We start from the raw sequence: 21,608 nt of genomic DNA, 5'->3' as shown, positions 1-21,608 counted from the left end.
GCTCCCACTTCGACATTTGATTGAATTTATAGACGGCAAGTCTACTGGACCAAATACATTTAAAGGGCCAATAGGATCAGCACTTACAATCTGCGAAGAGTTGTCACTCCAGATTTCTCAGCCCGTTCCAGTAGACTGGGATCTCAACTTCACTGAGGATTCATTAAACACGGATCAAAAATATGTGCTGAATATCTGCCAAGCGGTTTCTTCAGGAGAATGGCCCATTGAGTTAGCTCACATGAAGCCTGGTAAAATTCATCAAACGAGATGGGTAATTACAGCAAATAGAGTCTTATATTTGTGCGTAGTAACAAAAGAACCCACGAATGAACTTAAAACCATCGACCAGTACATCATGATGGTCTACGCGCCACTCTGGTTTGCTGTGATCCGTAATACATCGTGTGCAGAAGAAGCTCGTAATTTGTGGCAACTCATCACGACTTCTCGCCACATGGAAGCGAAATACAGGAAAATAATTGATCCAGTGTCCGTAGAAATGCGTGGTACGGTCATCCTGAGAACCTACTTCTATCAATGTTGACTGACCAAGATGCTAATGTACGAGAGCTCGGCTGGAGGCGAGTCCTAAAACCAAGACAAACGACCCAATCTGGTGATCTCGTACCGGTACGAGAATTCGTCATCCCTGAAATCTACTTAGAAGCGACAAACTATGTTGATATGATTAATTGGTCAACATGACGCTGACGGAGTCACCACTGACAAAACACTTGAGCCTGCAGAAGCTAAGAGAAAATGTAAAGACGGCTCCAATGGCTAATGAATATATTACATCCTTACCCTGTCACACTCGCGCGGTAGAAAGAATGGTGAAGTTGGGGACAGAAGCGGCATCAACGGTATGTGGGCAAGAAGCACGACATAGATTTGTCCTATCAACACTACAATCAAGAAAAAACATACCAGAATGTAATACAAAAAAGAAAAGAAAAACAGTTTGAGGTAAAAGAGTAACAATATGACTTGCACTACCATATGCAACATTAGTATATACGTGTGGGCGGAACTCGAACTACAGCCACCTCCTCATGGTGAGTTCTGGGTTATTTCCATCATTAACGTTTGGAAATAAGCAAATAGCTGCAGATGTAAAACAAAATCTTTCTTATCTAATTAACGATCCAGATGAATCACAAACAATGCAACTTAATTTTAAAAAATGAAAAAGTAGGAACACATTTGTCCATATTTTAAGCCACAGGTGGCACCTGAATGACTTGACTCATCAAGCTGAAATTTTTTTCACGTAAAATATTGACCTTTTACAGAAACAAAACCACATAGGATAACCATATTTCATAAAACTAGATATTTTACATTTTTTAAAATAACATTTATTTTTTAACAAAATTTTAAAACTTTTGGCCGTTGGTGGCACCTAAAGATATTGACCAATCGACTTGCAATTTTTTACACGTTATATGGAGGCCATTTCGCAAAAAAATATCACTAAGGGTAAGCTGATTTCAAAAAAAGTGGAAATTCGATGCACCCTATTGCATAAGGGTCTTCACCACAGCGAAAATTAAACTACCGCTAATTTTATAGTTTTTTTCTGTAATATGTTCAAAATAAATATTGTGAAAGCAAAAGCATAGTGCGCTAGATATTATGATTCTGCATGTGATACCGTCATCACAACTCACTTATCTGCTTTCCATTTGCAACTGCCGAAAGATTTAGCATTTTTTTGCGGGTTTTGTAAATAGCGGCACACCCAAAGAAGATAGGTGAGTTGTGATAACGGTATCACATGCAGAATATTATTTAGCGCACTATGTTTTTGTTTTTCCAATAATGTTATTTGTTTTCTAGATATTATAAAAAAAAACTTTAAAATTAGCGGGAGTTTCATTTCGCTGTGTTGAAGATCCATAATCACCAGGTACTGATGGTAACCAACAATGCAGTGGCATTAATTATTCCTGCCAGGGATACTATATTATTTTCATTATATAAGCCGGGGATAAGCTTTTACGTGAAGTTGATTTCCCCTGCATCCCCTCGTTTATTCCAACACTGCCGACAGCAAAACATTTACTATTTTCTGGAACATTGCACGGTCACAAACAGAGGGCCATAGATACCATACGGCTAAACCACACTACATACGTACTTCGTTGATTTGCCTCTAGAGGACCCCAAAGTTGCCAGTCCAGGTCATTCCGATGCACATGGAGTTAGCACTGAAGAAACACTGAGTGCACAACCAACAAACAATACATCACCATTGAGCAGACCTACCTTGTCTGTCAAAGTCACCCGTGAAGTTGAAGTGGGCAACTACTACGTTGTGTGTTGTGAATCACGTTCATAGTGTAGTGTGATGTGGCAATGGCCCATTACACCAATCAGGAACAGGCCGAGATGATTTTTGTGTATGGAGAAGCACATGGAAATGGTAGGCAGGCAGCGCGATTATACAACGATCGATATCCCAATAGACGCCAACCGCATCATACAACATTTGCAACGCTGTTTCGTCGTTTGTGTGAGACCAGAACGTTCCACCCTGCCATGTATGACACGGGAAGACCACGTGAGGAACGCACTGTGCATGCCAAAGAATGTATTTTGACATGTGCTCAATGACCCGAGTGTAATTTCCAGGGAGTTTGCCCGTCAGCATAATGTCAGTCATGAGAGAGTGTTGCCGATCCTTCATACCAACAATTTTTACCCCTATTATTTGCAACGGGTACAGGGTCTATCGCCAGGGGATTTTCCTCCCAGGCTGGACGTTTGTAATCAGGTTCTCCATTTGGTGGCAACAACTGTCGGTTTTCTCTCCTCCATTTTGTTCACAGATGAAGCCCAATTTTGAAGGGATGGTATCCAGAATTTTCATAATAGTTATCTGTGGTCTGTGGATAATCCATATGGAATGGTACAGACCCGCCACAAGTACCAGTTTCGTATCAACGTTTGGGCAGGGATTCTGGGTGACCATCTCATTGGACCAGTTGTTCTTCCACAACGACTCACTGGGCTTATCTATTTGAACTTCTTGCGCGAGATACTTCCTACACTTCTGGAGGATATGCCATTGGACTTACGACAACGTATGTGGTATATGCACGATGGTACCCCGGCGCATTTCTGTCGCCCCGTGCGTGATTATTTGAACATTGTTTTCTACTCTGTTCTCCAGTAATGTTTTTCTCAAATATCAAACCAAACGATAATAATAATAATAATAATAATAATAATAATAATAATAATAATAATAATAATAATAATAATAATAATAATAATAATAATAATAATAATAATAATAATAATAATAATAATTGGAGTGTGTAAGGTTCGAACCCTAACCACCATGTAAGAAGCGGTATCTTAACCACTTGGCCACGCTGAGAACTGGTAAACGGAATAAATATTATTGACTTTCACAGCATTCTTTTTACCTGGTCTGATTCTTTGATAATTATTTTATTTAGTTCACTGCGATATTCTATGGTTTGTATGTTTAAAATATTTTGATATGAAAAATGTTGTATTAGTTTGGAAACTATTTCCTTTGAAATATTCTTAAAAATTATTCAAAGATAGTTTTATATTTTGACAAAATTGTTAAGTCAGTGTACAGATTTTTGTACTTGAGGGTTGGGTAGGAAGTACTTCCGTCAAAAAACTACTTTTTTCCGTCTATTGTGCAACTTATGAATCAAAACTATAGCAATTAATCTCCTCGAATAATTCTTAAAGTTTGGAATGTTGCTACGTATTAGATATATACTTTTGTTCTCCATTTTTCAGTCATTTTGTATGTATAACATAACTTTGTGAAATTTGAAAATAAAAAATATAGTATTATACTGAATTGGCAACAGTGCATTCTTACAGCATTGGTGATTATGATACTGATAATAATGATATATTTGTACTTAATACCTAAAGCTAATTACGAAGGACAAACACCAAATATATAATTAGCATTAATAACACGAAATTACAATAAATATTCTTTTCCCTTTTATTTATAACGTGCGTAAACATTCTGCAATTTATTACCTTACCTTACATTACCAATTGGCACTACAGCTCTTTGTGAACCGTGGCCTCCCTAACAATGTGCTTATCCTTGGCGATCTCCCATCATCTCTTCACTTTTAATCGTTTTATATCTTCCGTTACGTCATCTATCCACCTTGTTATTGGTCTTCTCTTCTTCTTACGGAATATATTTGCTCTTTCATTATTTTTCTTTGTATTCTTGATTCTGGCGTTCTCTGTACATGGCCTAGCCATCTTATTCTTTGAGATTTAATAAATTTTACAATATTTTCGTTTTTTAATATGCTGCTTACTTCTTCGTTGTTCCTTATTCTCTCCATATATCGTTTTCTTTCACTGGGCTGTATATTTCGCGTATTATTCTTCTTTCGAATCTTCAGAGCTTCTTCTCCCTTATTCATGGAAAAAATACTTATGCTCCGTATGTTACGATTGACCTGATTAATGTTTTGTAGATAATAACCTTAGATTCCCTGTTTATAAGTTTACTTTTGATTAGTTGCATATTTATGTAATAAGCCTTGTTTCTCATGTGTATCCTTTCTCTTATCGTCTCTTCCTTTTTGTTTTGTTCGTTAATTAAAATACCCAAATATTTAAACGAGCTCACTCTTTCAAACTTTTTCCCATATATGACTATGCTTTTCTCTTTAAATTTCTCTGGTTTGCTAATGACAATCATGTATTATGTTTTGTTGACGTTTGTTTCTAATCTAAGTTTATTTGCTTCTTCTTCTAATCTTCGACATGTTTCCACCAGGTCTTTCTCTGTTTTAGCCACTATTGTAATATCATCTGCATATGCACAGATCTGGGTGTTTTTGATGAAAATTGACTCTCTTTTGTCTATTTTCTGTACAACTGTGTGCAGTGCTATAATAAAGAGCGTGGTGGATAACTTCGGAATTTATTAGTAACTGAAAATACTTTTGCTTAAGAATTATAAATTCAAATTGAAATATATCCAAGCCCATATGCTGTACTCTATTACCAAATATAATTTATACAGTGGAAATTTTTATTTATATTTATTCTATTATCAGACACATATATCTAAACAAAAAAAATCTAACTTTCAGGTTTCATCGAAGTGAATAAAGAGATAATCTGCTTAATTAGAAGCAAATAACATTTCTTTGTTATTACTTAATTTTTTAAGACATAATACTCACTCAACAAACCTATTATTAAGTGACAACAAATTAAATCTTTCCAAGAGTATATAGTAAGAAATATAACATGTTTTAATACCATGTATTTTATAAGCAGGATATTTTAATTGCTTTGTTATGTTCGACACTGATGCGAAGAATCCTAAACGACAGATACATATTCCAGCTTTGATCGAACAAAGGCATTATATAACGATAATATAGTTTCTTCATTATCACAAATAATGATTTGACCTCCTCTTAATAAAGCCCAGCATTTTAAAAGCTTCTTTAGTTATTATACTTGTATGATGTTTAAATTTCAAATTCGTATCAGACCAAACCGCTAGATCTTTTACAATTTTCCTTTTCAACGTCTGATTATGCAAACATAGTAACTTTCTTTTCATTAAGAATAAAAAACCGTTACATAACATTTACTAATAAAAGTTGCAAATTATTTCTCCTACACCACTCATTAAGGTTATTAACATTCGATTATTATTACTACAATCATTTTTTTGCATAGATTTCTCTGTACAATTTGACATCATCGGCAAATATTAAACATGTATTTTTTTAAATTTCAGGTATACCATTTATCATGATAAGGAAAAGCAAAGGGCTAAAATTCGATCCTTGAAGTATCGCAGAATGTACTATGTATTGCTTATACTTAATAGTATTAAAGATATCATACTGAGTTCTTTTCTTTAAATATGAGTGAAAGAATTTTATTAGTTCTTAATCGTTTAAAATCTGGATACGTCTACTTGAGACCTTTTACTGAAAGAATCATTAGTCCCTTGATCAGCATATTTAAAATAGTTTATCTACTGCGTCTGAAGCCATTGAAAATTCGTTAAATTTGTGAAAACAGGTTTAAGCAAGTGTTTATAAATAATTCCTTCAAATGTTTTAGGAGCAAAAGCGATCAGATTAATTAGTCTATGATCCTGTGTTAATCTTCCTGGAATAACTTTAGGAACAGGATATACCGATGATATTTTAAATTTCATTGAAAATTTACCTTGGTTCAAAGACAAGTCAATGGTTTAATAAGAAATTCTTTACAACCTTTAAAGATATATGCTATTATGACTATATGATATTTTAGTTTTCATTTTGTCTATTGTTTCTCCTATTTCAGCTTTGTAGATCATATCTAAAATTATTATATCTACAGTGAAGAAATTTCAATTGAATACATTTCATGTAAATCTAAATTAGATGGTTCAGCATTAAACAGTGAAAGTGCATAGCAAAAGCTTACAAATTAATTTGTTATCGATAATTTTTTTCGTCCTTATACTCAAGAATGGATTGATCCTTCTCAAAATTGAATATCTTATATTATTATATAATTCCAGAATTTCAGAAGTTCTTTAATAATGCTTTCTTCTATCTTATAATTATAATTTTGAAAACTAATTTCAGCGAAACACAAATAATCATCGTAAAGTTTAGATTTGTTTTTTAATTTACGTGCAGCGGCGTAGCGAGTATTACAAGATTGGGGAGGGGGATGAAACTTGAAATTGCCAATTCTTGATTTAAAAATAAGATGCCAAGTGTTTCGAAAATCTTAGTCTCACTTTTATCATTTTAATCATTTTTTAAAAAAATATTTTTTCCCGTATTTTGCACTCGAAACTGAAAACAACTACGATCTCTGTGTAATTTTGAGCTAGTATGACGTAAATTTCACCTTTTATTTTTGTACGCATACATGATAATGCGAGCGAACCTCTGCCTGCGAGGAACGAAACCAATTTGAATTGTTGTTTAACTTTTATTATTATTATTATTATTTTACAACTACGAAAGAGAACTTAAGTTAAACTACTTTGTGTGATAAAGTGTATTTGTTGGCTCAAACTCATAGGTAGCGTCAAACTTTAATTTTAACAATAATGCGATAAAGACCCCACTCGAGAAAAGAACCTGAAGGTTTATTGTATTTGTCGATAACAAGTAACAACAATGCTTGGAAGGAATGTTGGATAACGCTGCAGATTCCCTTTTAGGCTAAGTGGGTGTGGTTTGACGAGGCAACTGTAGAGCATTAGTCAGTGAAAATTAGGTATCTTGCTTTATTTCTTCGAAAATTAACCGATACATTCAACAAATAAATAAATATGAAAATAGTAAATGCAATGTAACTGAGGATAATTGCGCAATAAAAGACTCGATTTTTTCAAGTGTTTCTCCACACATTCTCCATTAAAGAGAATACACCATCTGACACGCTTTGTTTTGGCTTTTTATTTTTCATGTTGCATTTTAAATACTTGACTTTTATTTGGTAGTCCGACTATCTCGGCACTTTTTACTGGGAGGGGGACAAATACCCTTGATGCTGACGTCCCCTTATAACTCCCAATCAATCAATCTGAACCCATGACGATATTGTAGGGAGAATCTTGAATTGAATTGTGGCTGAAAAATATGGATGTTCTGTTGTGCCTATATTGAATATTCACTGGAAATATTTCTGCACTTTCTGACATACTTTTACATTTTTATAACATACCCCTTCCTTTGAATCGACACCAACAAACACACAGTCTTGCCCTCCCCGCTAATCTAATGGCTGAACGCGAGCTTTTGACACTTGGGGTCCCGGGTTCGATTCCCAGTGGGAAAGCATTGAACGAACAAAGTTTTTCGGATTCCACTATCATCAGTAGGTCCACGTCTCCTTTAACCTACCCGGCATAAACGTAGGACGTTAAACTAAATCAAACCAAAACAATCTTATCGCCCCATCCTTTACTTAACAGCGCCGTGAAGATCAGTGCTGTTCCCAACGGAATAATATTGCACACAAATACCTCCTTAGGTCATCTACTTCATATTTTAAGGACGTTTGGTAAAACGCTGGAGTTTGTAGGGTAGGGTGCGGAACAAGACTCTGACAGAGAAGGGGAAGAAAGCCTGAGAGAATGTCTTTGTAGAAAGATTTTCTACCAAAATGAATAATGTCTATGGTTAGAAAAGAGAAAAATGCACTAGAATACATATTTTAATGTATGTTATTCGATTCTACACTAAATTCATTATTTATTATCGAATTGAAATAGTGGAATTTATGATGAAAAGCAGGGTGCGAAATCCTTGGGGAACAGGGAAATTGCTGGGGGAATAATACAGTAAAATAATGTCAGATGTTTGCAAAATAATTACAGTAATTCATATATAATTAATGTGTATTTCATATTTAATTATTAGGAGAACCAGTGGTCAGCGATATACTCGTAATACCTAATTTTGTATAGTTTATTACTTATTGATGCCCAAATACATGAACTTTCTTTATCGAAACTTTAAAGTGTAAAAGTGCGCAGAGGTTATTATTATTATTATTATTATTATTATTATTATTATTATTATTATTATTATTATTATTATTATTATTATTATTATTATTATTATTATTATTATTATTGTCTTAGGGACAAATGCCCTTGATGCTGACGTCCCCTTATAACTCCCAATCAATCAATCTGAACCCATGACGATATTGTAGGGAGGTCAGTCTACATAATTTATTATTATTATTACTACTACTACTACTACTCTTCAGTCCTCCAGTCTACTCCCACTTCGATTTCGATTGTTTCAAAGCGAAAGGTCTATTCACACACAAAGCAGACACGGTTACACAATATATTCATTCTGGTATCAAAATCTACTTCCCTTTGAAATTTTAGTATTACATAAAAACTATTAAATTTGTCAAATTTATATACTATATATAGTAAAATGTTTATACTAATCAGTCACTGCCTTGTTCTTGTTTTATTAATATCAATTCTTATTATTCTCTTATTACTCTCCACAATCTGCCAGTTGTCTTGTTTACGCTCTTGTATCAAATGCTTTTGCGTCCAATGCTCTATGTGCCACCAAAACGCCTCTTCTGTTTGTCTTTGTTTTAATTTTGCACGCCATCTATTCTGCTTTTGTCAGTGGTACAATTTCCCGATTTTTGTTAAAAATTCTTCAAAATGTTTAGGAATATCAAATGAACAAAAGTAAAGTGTAATCACTTGCAACAAGTAAAGAAGCTTTAAAAAAAGAATGTATTAATTTATTTCAAGATAAGAAACTACACAAAATTTATACCAAGTCTATAAAAGAACTGATAATAATCTACAGCAACTGGGTATCTGAGAAAATGTTAAACCAAATAATTCAACTGAAGAAAACGGCATTCTTCAAATTGACAACTAGGTATTTTAGTTTGCCAGTTTGTTAAGAAATTGGTAACTTTGTGGGGGGACTCCCCCTTATTTCCCTTAACGATGTCCCTGTTTACGTGTAATACGAACTTTTTTCTTTACATTTTTTATTATTTCAACAATGAACCAAGGCGAATATGAACATTTGCTTCTAACCTTTTTCGGTGCGCATTCATCAACTACCTTACATAATTCACATTTTTTAAAAAATAACATTTTAATCTACATCATTAGTTACATTCAAGGGATTTTTTTTTTTTCACTTTGTAGAGCTGATATAACTTTAGAAAAATTCATTTGTTAAAATTATAAACAGCTTCACAATTTTTTTAAATAAATTTTACAATGTTTCAGAATCTGAATATTAATATTTAGACATGAGTGGTGTCTATCTTGGTGGACAAAGGAAACGTCAGGTTTAGAAATTTCAATGTTAGGTATATTAGTTAATTTTACATCTAAAATTCTCTAGTTTACATTTCTAATTATATTTAACTGTGAAAAATTTAAAAAGTTTATTTTATGCAAAACATTAATTTCTAAACTAGTAAACCTACAGAATACTTTCCATTCATGTATTCTGTTGAAAGCTCAAACACCGTGCTCGTGGGTTCTCTCGTTTCCTCCCACTTTCTTCACTCCACCATTTCATTCATTTCTCATCATTACCGTGTCCTTTAACCTAACAGACATAATCATGGGACGTAAAACTTAAAGATTTCATTTCATTTTTCTGTTGAAAGCTCAAGATTAAGATCATCTATAATAACAGTTCAGGAATAATGATAATTTTTGATTCTTTAAATATTCCTAAAAAATCCGTAAAACATTCTGCATTGATAATAATGCTTGTGGATAACCTCTACAATAAGTATAATGTTACCAACTCTTTTGAACAGATTGCTTAAATACACATGAAAATATTTAAATTTATCAAACTTATCTTAAGTTCATATATTCATTATCTGCATTCACGTTTCTAAAATCTTTATTGTGCCATAAATTTGTTATTTATGCCCATTAGCTACAACTTTGGAATACACCTTATTCAAATACCATTTTACAATTGGGAAGCATTCCTGAGTGGTGTTTGTGGAAAACAAATACTTACCAGAAAGAAGTAATAGCAAATAAACTATTAGGACTTTCGCAAGATACTTTATCAGATAAGAAAAAAAAAAAACACAAGACAAGAAAAGGTAAAAGAACACAAAAGTAACTGTACAGCATCCAGCTGGGAGCTTCGTTAGATTCTACGTTACGCAAACTTCTAAAAGAAAGAAAAAATCGAGTTGCAGAAATTTTTACTGTCTGATACTTGGAGGTTCTTTTACTGGCAAATAGATTTCGTCTTGTATATTGTCTTGTCTCTCAAGTAACCAATAATAGTCTTCTACCATGACAAGGATTCACCCACCTTGAGCTTTGGGCTCTGTTAATGAAAGTTCACCCACTTCATCAAGCCAAGAAGAAAGATGAGAATGAAGAAAATGTAGCTCCAGTGACATTTTGCATTTCAGCACTTAAAATTATTGCAAACAGATCAGCTATCATCTGCTCATAGCTTTCAACTTGTCAGTTTCTTAACAACAATGTATAATACTCTAGAAAGATAAGATGTGGCTCTTCCACCAGGAGTACTTGTTCATATAAAGTTTGTGTCTTGAATGAACTTTTTTAATCCGTGGTCTAAAAATTGCTCTTTCTTCAATTTTTCCTCGGATAATTTAGGGAATATTTTTCCAAATATTTGAAACAATCACCTTGCCCGTTCCCTTCAGAAAGATAATTAATAATAATAATAATAATAATAATAATAATAATAATAATAATAATAATAATAATAATAATAATAATAATAATAATAATAATAATAATAATATAATAATTAGTTCTAGCTTTATGTGGAAGGATGACAGGATTATATTTTGAGAATCAGTATTAACTACAGAAGTATGTATTCCCAGACAGTATTCCCATTTATGTCTTTCTAGCCATTTCTTGGTTTGGTACTTCATAGATATAAAACTTTTCTGTGGATACATGTAACAGTAGCATTTAATCTAGCCATTCTGTACTCAAGAAGCGAAACGATAGCTTTTTCCACACACACACAAATATATACGTTGAATCCTTCAAGTGATAGTGTCCAGACAAATATTCGTTGCAGTTTGAGTAAAGAATCCTGTATCTATGTGTAAAATCTCGCCTTACTGCAATCTCGAGATAACTTGTAACTTAGAACTTCCTCATATTTCGTTGTCAATTTAAATCACTAATGTTTAGTTATGGTTGTTGGATTCGGTGTGGAGTGTCTGCTGGAAAGAAAATTATCATGGGAGACACATTCATCTGGTAATGCTGTTTTCTCTTCCTCATTAAATACAAGTTTAGACTATGCATTTGAAACAGATATGCTATCGTTATGAGCCACAGGCTGATGTCAGATGTAAAGGTTGGGTACCAAATTTTGATATATTTTCCCTGAATGCGCAGGCAAGTACGCAACCACCTTGATAAATTTACTTCATACCTTTCCGTATAGGTGTGATGTTCAGTAGGCAACTTAACAATTACAGTTCAACATGTATGCTGTTTTCATTGTTTCAATAGTTACTTGTGTGGTTTTGGAACTTTTTTTTTTTTTTTTTTTTTTTTTAAATTTAAGACGCCTCTTCTATGCCTGTATGATTTATCAAAGGACATACCTCATAGGAACAAAATAAAAGAATGACCCTTCTCACCGCAACGATTATGAAGCGTACTAGTACAGTCTCCATAAGACTGAGAAGACAATGTGCATGTATAATTCTATTTTTATTTTCAAGGCCAGTAATGTATCTTTAGTGTGTTATTGCTTCCACTACAGTGTCTTCGAACAGCTTATTTAATTGTAAAGATAATAATAAAAATAATACATAAAGATTGCCGTTACGTGCTACCTTTGTATATATGATATGTGCTACGCACATCGCCTTCCTTCCTCTCTAGCTTCAGACAGCTCATGCATATCAGGTCTGAATAGAAGTAGACAGCCGCAATACAGTAGATCAGCCCTGGCCACGGCGAGCAGATAGTGGAAACTCTCCTCGTGAACGCTCACGAGCATTCTACGAGCAAATACCGTTGTTCGTGCTTCGTGAATCTTCGGGTTTTGTCCTTAGAGGAGCGGAAGTGTTGTCAGCCTTGGCGGTAATCACTAGCTTACCAAATAAAAAAAAAGTATGTATGGTAACTGATTGCCATTTAGTGTATAGTGTTTTTTACAATGTGGTAACCGTTAACTATAGACAACACAAACTGGTAACAGCAATCAAATGATAAACTATGTACGTTCCTTTTCTTCCTTTTTCTTTCCTTTTGTTAAAGAAGGATGTGGCGGAACCAAACCAGCTTACATTTATAAAAATTTGCCAGTTTGCCCAATGGAAAACCAGTTTTCAATATATATATATATATATATATATATATTATCAAGTTTTTAATCCGAGTGTGGGTATGTTGTTTCGCTTTTTAGGAAAAGAGATAATCTGTTGATACGAAAAAAAAATACTGTAGCACTTGTTTGTAATTATCTAAGTATTATCTCCAGAAAATTAGCTTATGCATGTATGTGTGTACGAATAGGCTTAGCAAGGGGTTGGTTGTGGAGATTAGAAGCCACTATTACACTATCAATAGGAAGAATAGTATTTCTTACTCCACTTTTAAAGTGGGGCTGCGGTGGCTCAGTGGTAGAACGTTCACCTCTGGTGCTTGGGGTCCCGGGTTCGATCCCAGCCCCCGCCAAGTGAACTTTGCGGTAGACAAACACCGTGTGCGTGGGTTTTCTCGGGGTTCTCCCATTTCCTCCCACTTTCTTCATTCTATCATTTCATTCATTACTCATCATCACCGTCTCCTTTAGCCTAACCGGTATAACCGTGGGACGTAAAACCCAAAGATTTCATTTCATTTTTTCCACTTTTAATGTTACTTTGATCGCAAAGAATCAAACAAAATATTAAGAGAGCCAAAGAGATTTTCCATTTTTAAGAGTGACCATTAGTGGGTACCATTAGTTTTTTTTTTTTTTTTTTTAACAAGGAGTGTCTTTTTAATAAGGAAAAATATATTGTCCCTGGCTGGTTGCTTGCCGGTGGCTTGTTAAAAGTGAAAAAGAATGTTAAATCATATTAACGACTGAAGCTACACACTTGTCTTTCTTCGATAGTTACTGACTGGTTTTGAAAGTCACGACGTTGTAGGCCTACTGTAACAGCGTAAACTTGGAAGGGAACGTTCCAACTGAATGATACGAACAATTATTCCCAATGTCTTGAACATGAAACATGGATTGCACGGATAACGCTTAAAGTGGGCTGGACTGCACTGGAATTTCCTTCCGGCAAATTAGTGTTTGGTCGGAACTCAGTTCTTCTGTGTAATTGTCTCTTAACAACATTTGAACATTTCTTTTAGATAATAATATCTAACTAACTCTATGGCCTATGGAACCCGAAGGTTCAATGTGGCGTTTACAACATATTTCCACTAACTTCTGTCCTTAGCCAACTGGATCCAGTTTCTACTCAGTACTCTTATTTCTGCAAGATCCATCTTAATATTGTCTTCCCATCTACGCCTAGGTCTTCCTAGTGGTCTTCTTCCAATTGGGTTTTCAGTTAAAATTATGAAAGCGTTTCTAATTTCTTCCATTCTGGCTACACGGAATGGCCACCTGAGCCTTCTACACTTAATGACCATAACAATGTTAAGTGAGCGGTATAAACTATGCAATTCCTCGTTATGAATTTCCTCCAATCCCCATTTTCATCCGTCTTTGGTCCGAATACTACTACTACTACTACTACTACTACTACTACTACTACTACTACTACTACTACTACTACTACTACTACTACTAATAATAATAATAATAATAATAATAATAATAATAATAATAATAATAATAACAATAATAATAATAATAATAATAATAATAATAATACGCATTATTATTATTATTATTATTATTATTATTATTATTATTATTATTATTATTATTATTATTATTATTATTATTATTATTATTATTATTATTATTATTATTTTCAACCTCCCGTCGTTCTGCTATCAATCTAGCAACGAAAGGCGTTCACAACTTAGCAAACGTGAAGCGAGTGACAAGTTACAGACCGAGTGCTAATGTAATACAATGTCACGAATTGTGTAAGCAAGCTAAAAAAGGCCTGAAACAATTCGTTTCCGATTTTTGCAGTCGTTTTTACGTCTGTAAGCTGACATGTTTAATATTAGTTCCTTTCTTTCTTTCTTTCTTTTTCATTTGTTAGTTACTTCAACGCTAACTGTAACCTCTATCATGCGTCTTCCTCGATCAAAAAACGTACCAATTTTATTTCCTGCAGTGTTTTCGCGTCACTGCTTTCGAAGTGGGGAGGGGGAGAGCACACCTGCACATTTAATGCTTGCGTCTGCTCAATGCTTCAACATCGTGCGAATTTGTGACCAGGCTTGGCCGTAGGTTTTTTACCATCATGTGTGGTTGGCAACACTTATCGCATGCAGTGGAAGGGGCGGAGCTACCAACACCTGTGCTCACCTGTTCTTATCTCCGCTCGTTCTCGCTCACGCTTCGGCTCCGGGAGCCAATTCATGGACAGGCCTGTAGTAGATGCTCAAATTTGCTCAAACGATATCGCTTTCTTATCTCCCTGGTCACAGTTCCCAGTTTCCTGAAGGTATTTCATTACTATCAGTGATCTATGTTAATCGTACAATCCGTTTTCTTCTCGTTCTATGCGTAACTCAATAACATAGTAAAATCGAATGAGAGAAACCATCAGAGCCCCCTAAAGAATGTGTGTACGACTACTACAGCAGAATGCACCTCTATATCATCAACCATCAATGTGCGAGAAGGATCATCGACTTCGGACCACAGACGTGACCTTTTAAGCCTGCTAGAATTTTAACAAGAACTTACGAGTAAGACGCTACCACAGCCACCATGATACCACAATAATCATTTTGCAGACAGATTCCCTTTTTGTAAATAACAACAGAGGTTAAATTAATTGAACTCATTATGAATAAATATTAAACATCTCAAAACTAACAGCTCCATGATAACTCCAATATAACATATTGTGCTTCAAAATCATTTAGTTTATACATTAACTTACTTATGTTTTCTTAGATATTTCTATATTTTAAGGCATTGTCCAAGCATGCATATTATTTTGTAATTATTGACAATTATATGTATAATCGGAAATACTCTGAATTGTATGCAAAACAAGCTAATAAATAAATAAAATAAAAATAAAAATAGTTGAACAATAAGGGAGAGGCACATTGGAATACGAAAGTATTACTTTTGAATGACAAGAAGATAGTTAGAGAACCTGGGCTTCACTTAGACCAATATTGCAAATATATTTAGACTATCCATCTAAATAACTACTAATATAGCATAGACCGCCAAAATTTACTGATTACACTAGCAAACTCTCAATATTCAGAGATCTGTTATATTTAGATTCAAAATTACAAATCTGACAATATTAACAACACGTATGTTATTTCACCACAAATAATAATCTATACTCGACCTCTATCCCTCTCATTACAGTTCACATGAAATATCTATATTCTTCTTCTTCTTCTCTATTTCTAAATTTTCCGTCCTAAAATAATATTTCGTGTTTCCAAAAATACATGTTTTAATTATAGCAATAATAAGATAATTAGTTAATCGACTATCTTCATAATCATATATAAATCACTAGCAGATCGCCCATTCTTCGCACGGAGAAAATATGTTTCATTTTGGACATAAAGGCCAATACGGGCTGAATTTGGATTTAAACGGCATTGGAAGTGTCACAGGTCATCTCAGTGACCCCGAAAACTATGGATTAGGCACTAATATCGGCCATTTTCGATAATTTTTCTCTCCCTCCAGCAAGTTGCGGGGTTAAATTTGGATTTAAAAGGCATCGGAAGTGTCAGAGTTCATCTGAGCGACTCCATACGGATTCCATACGGATTCGATACTAGTATCGGTCATTTTCGATCACTTTTAAATATTTCCCTCTTCCTAATACTGCACCGTCAAAATGAAATGACAAAAAACATCCCAGGTCCGTACCTCATCTATGTTGAAAATTTGATCGAGATCGGTTGGGTGGTTCAAAAGTCATTAAGTCACAAACATAATCACTTTCAATTTTATATATTAGATTATATGATAAAATATTAAATAATTTTACAACAGAAATACCAAATTAATTCTTAATTTGCATATACTTATTGGATTTCTTAATATAAATAACCTTTGATCGTTAGTTTTATAATTCTAAAATAAATAAACAAATGATAAAACATCTGCCTGTCAACATGTACGGAATACTAAGGAAGATGTCAAGTTTTACTTTCAGTACAAGCAATTACTCGTAAGATGAAGAACTGTAACGGAACGTTAATCAATCAAAGACTGTAACAGAGTATTGATAAATGGTCCGTTACATCTCTGAAAAGTAACATTTTTCTAAGTTGTGTGCTTAATAGAAATGAAATTGTGCATATAAAGCAATTTTTGGACTATTTTCATACGTCAAGGGGCGGAACAAAATAAAAATCAGCTATCTCCTAAATTTCTATCAAAAATTTTGGTTAGTGTTATTTCTTTATATACTTATCTCCAATTTGCTATGTGTTGTTGTGATAAGTGAGTTAATTATTTGTTGTTATAGATTCAGTGTGAACCCTTCAATATCAAACTTGCTAGAATTCTTAATCCTTTTATGTTTTGAACATACATCTATTATAACTACTACTTCTACACTATTTGTACACAATATGTGTAGGTAGTATAGAATACAATAAATATAATGTAATGATACCTATCGATCGATCATAATTTGGAAATTTTGTTAACGTGATTTTGTAAATAAGATTTCTGTGAAGCATTGAATGCTAGTGGACTAATTTAGGGTATTTCTGTTCTTGAAGAACTCTTTCCAGTTTCTTCACCGGTATAATCAATATGTTCGTTTCTTGTACTTATTTTCTGTTTATATTACTTTGTATTGCATGAAAAATGAATTTAAATAAATACATACTCAGGATCAATACGAACTTGAACTGATTTGTCCACAGGCTGTGTTGTCTGTTTGTGACTGGCTCTTAAATCACGACTCTGGAAAAAAAAATAGTAGTTTGCACAATATAAGTTACATATCACTCTGCTATGAAGATATTTAATCAGATTATACTATTACACCATTAAAAATTATATGCAAATTTTAATATTAACCTCTTCAATTTTTATATTTGCTGTATTCGTGTTTGATTACACTTAGACATGCCAGCAGATGCATGCCCAAAGATTGCATCAGAATCTATAATACACTAATGAACAGGATCTAGGTATGTAATTCTAGACAGAGTTTAAATCTAAACACCTGTGACCAGATAGACTTTTTCTTATGCACTTGTGTCTAGTTTAAGCAAATTTCTCTTTGTACAGATTTTCCCGAGACTAACGAATAATGAGAGTACGGAATTCTTGAAAGCATGTATATCAATAGGGTCGTCAAGTCTAGGAGGCTTAGGTGGGCGGGTCATGTAGCTAGAATGGAAGAAAGTAGAAACGCTTTCAAAGTCTTGACTGGAAGACCAATCGGAAAACGACCATTAGGAAGACCTAGGCGCAGATGGGAGGACAATATTAAGATGGATCTCGCAGAGATAGGAATACAAAGTAGAAACTGGATTCAGTTGGCTAAGGATAGAAGTCAGTGGAGAGGTTTTGTGAACGCGGCATTGAACCTCCGGGTTCCATAAGCCATGGAGTTAGTTTTTTTTTTTTTTTTTTTTTTTTTTATGTATATCAATACAGTATAATGAAAGTCATTAGAAATTATTTCTCATAAGTTCTAAATCAAAACTCAAATATGAAAACTTTTATTTTGTTTCCCGAATAATCATACAATTTCGGTAAGTGTTGACCACCTTTGTCGATGATTTCTGTCTTTGTCTAACGCATGATTGCAATTATACTAGCCTTTGACGTGGGAGACCCCGGTTCGAATCCCAGCGGGAGCTCATGTGGTTCGGATCCCACGTTTAATATAGCCTCCTTGCTGAAAGGGACGCTATACTCGGAAAAACCAACAACATCAACAACTATAATACTTCGGAATACAAGATAAGGCTATTTATATCTGAGTTATTCATTACGTATGCTATAGCATCGGTCAGCAATTATACAACGAAACTTATTCCCATCATGAACTACTGTTTCTGGATTTCTCTTAAGGGAATGTATAGTTAATAAAATGAATGTACACGCAGTACATACTTTACAACGTGACATACAGATCTGTAATAAAGCTAGCAATAAGAAAGTGACATGGTGTAGTGTATAGGCTGCTACTACACATCTGCAGGAATTTTTGCTAAGAATACAAAGTAGCTTGCGTCACCAGATGTGTTAAATAACGAGTAATTCCGGAATTTCTACTTTTGTCATGAACTTTGGTTAGGCATGCCGACTCGAAGGCAGATTTAATATTTGGTCTCAATTGGTTAAACGTGTTTTCACTGTGGCAGTTTTACATTGTGTGATAGTTTCAGCTTCTGTTAATGACACTCATTGCACAACATTGTTTCTGATATGGGTAATAGTTCAGCCACTATACGCAACAGAAGGTGATTCAGAAAGCAATACCTTCAATGTGATCCAAGGTGTTTGACAGATAGCACCAATACAGGTATCAGTGGAAAGCTTGCAATATCAGCTACAAATGGTGATATCAGTTTTCAACATAATCCCCATTATGGGCAACACACTTGCGCCAACGCGAAACAAAGTTTTTCATGCCGTCGGCAAAGAATTATGGCGGCTACTGGCGACAATATTGCTCAACTACTGCTTCCACATCTGCGTTACGGATGTAGCGTTGGCTCTTAAAGTGATCCTTAAGTTTGATGAAGAGTCAAAAGTCGCAGGGCGCAAGATCCGGATTATAGGCAGGGTGAAGCAGAATGTCAACAACACCTTGCCAGCAAATGGGACAACTTGGAATTTTTTGGCGAAGGAGAGGGCGTGTGGCGGTACTTCATCGACTGACGTTTCGTTTCAGGGTCGTAATTGTATCCACGACCTGTCACCGGCGATGAATGTTCCTGGGCACACAATCTTCCGCAGTCAGAAATTCAATGACAACCCGCTGTTTCAACCGGACGTCATCACTGGATACCATTACTCTGGAACGAGAAGAGATAGGAAGGTGAAACAAGTGGCATTCTATAGCTTAAATGGGGACGCGGTGGCTCAGTGGTAGAGCGTTCACCTCTGGTGCTTGGGGTCCCGGGTTCGATCCCAGCCCCCGCCAAGTGAACTTTGTGGTGGACAAACACCGTGCTCGTGGGTTTTCTCGGGGTTCTCCCGTTTCCTCCCACTTTATTCATTCCACCATTTCACTCATCTCTCATCATCATCGTCTCCTTTAGCCTAACCGGCATAACCGTGGGACGTAAAACTTAAAAAGATTTCTATAGCTTAAACATCAGTGCACTAATGATAAACAGTTCAGAATGTTTGCAGCACTATTGGCCAAATAATGGGCTTGGAGGCTTACTTTCTTAATCACCCTCGTATCATATCATATATGCCAACATTTTTCTGCCTATTATTTTAATGTAGCGATTTCCTTCGAAATTTTAAAGAGAATCAGTGACCAAACCTTAGTCAAGTTTGTTTACATATTCATCAAGAAAGCTAAGCTAGTCTAATGAATATCGATTATAGTATTTATCTTACATCTTGTAAACTATAAGACAAAATTAACATACCAATTGATCGATTTTATCCTGTTGTTCCGCCAATTTCCTTTCGTAAAGCAAAATTTTACTGTTCACTTCCTTTTTCTCGGTCATCATAGAATTTATAGTAGCAGATAATTTAGATATTTGATCTTCAAGGAACTTATTTTGACGTAAAATTAACGCTCTCATTTCTTCTTTATCCTTTTCTAATTGCTTACATTTGTCTTCCACAAATCGAATCTTTAATTAAAAAAAATAAGTGGATTGTAATAACAGGATTGGAAAGATAAGATAGAAAATCAAATGTCTTGCGAAAGAAGCGAGGAAGTATTGAAGAAAATGACGCATTGGATATCTAGTTAATGGCTCCTAAACGTTCCGATTTTAATACTTTTCGTAACAAAATAGCATATACCAAATACAAAACGTCTCTATTTTTAAAGAAAGTAAGGGGTTTACATATAAAATTAGGCTTACGGAAAACATCTTGCTAACAATCAATTGCACATACCTGTTACTTCAACAAGGAAGAAAAGATAAGTTGTAAATAAGAAGAGGTATTGACCTGTTTTAGAACAAGATGTTTCCTGCACTAGTGGTCAGTTTGTCACTTTCCCAGTTCAAATTGCAGCAAATGAGAAAATTTTCTTTCCATACCTCATAAATAGTTTTTGATCTATGAAGAATAACAGTTTACAATGAATAATGTAAGAGTTACTACAAAAATTAAGGATATTATGAGAATTTCTCATATTTTTTAAAGTATGAAACTTTTAGATAATTTGCAAATCATGAACTTGTAGAAAAGTTTACAAGTTATAACAATGCAATTTTATAACACACAAATAAAATATATCGATTAGTATTTAGTGAAAGTTAAGTTCCTACAAGTGTGAGTAGGTGCAAGTTTTTACAAATATTTATAAGTAATTTCTAATAAGTTATTTAATATCACATAATAGATATCACAATGCCAAACACGACAAATGTGGAAAAAACACATGAAGAGAAAACAGAAAAATACAAACAAAGTAGTCCAAACCATAAGAGAATGAAAAACCAAAAATCTGAAAATAATAACAATAATCGAATACCAGAGTAGCCTGATAGACGCCAGAGAAGGATTTTGAAACAATAGGAATCGACGAGAAAAAAAAAAAAAGAAAAAAACCGAAAGTAATACAGAAAAATGAGTGTAGTACTTGACACCTACAGAATAGTAAGAAACTTTCTGCATACTCGAGAATAAACGAAAATATACAGAGACACAGTAATACACTTCGATAACCCGTAGATTACTACATCATCTCCTGAGATGGTAAGTGTAAAA

The 21,608-nt window shown here is 34.2% G+C and overlaps 1 protein-coding gene across 2 annotated transcripts in view; it reads right to left on the bottom strand.

The window, feature by feature from the left end:
• The window catches only part of LOC145679855 (uncharacterized), a 112,965-nt gene that overhangs the window by 35,711 nt on the left and 55,646 nt on the right, over window positions 1–21,608 (bottom strand). For both annotated transcript variants that reach the window (XM_081750376.1, XM_081750377.1), the window contains exons 4-5: window positions 20,306–20,518; window positions 17,569–17,645 (exon numbers count right to left, since the gene is read on the bottom strand). In XM_081750376.1, the coding sequence (XP_081606502.1) occupies window positions 17,569–17,645; window positions 20,306–20,518 (290 nt within the window). The remainder of the gene's footprint in view (window positions 1–17,568; window positions 17,646–20,305; window positions 20,519–21,608) is intronic.

Source organism: Thermobia domestica, chromosome 2 (genome assembly GCF_964235325.1).
Source record: "Thermobia domestica chromosome 2, izTheDome1.hap1.1, whole genome shotgun sequence".
Classification (NCBI taxonomy): Eukaryota; Metazoa; Arthropoda; class Insecta; order Zygentoma; family Lepismatidae; genus Thermobia; species Thermobia domestica.
Note: the sequence above shows the minus strand (reverse complement) of the source record. Positions and strands in the feature narration are given on the sequence as shown.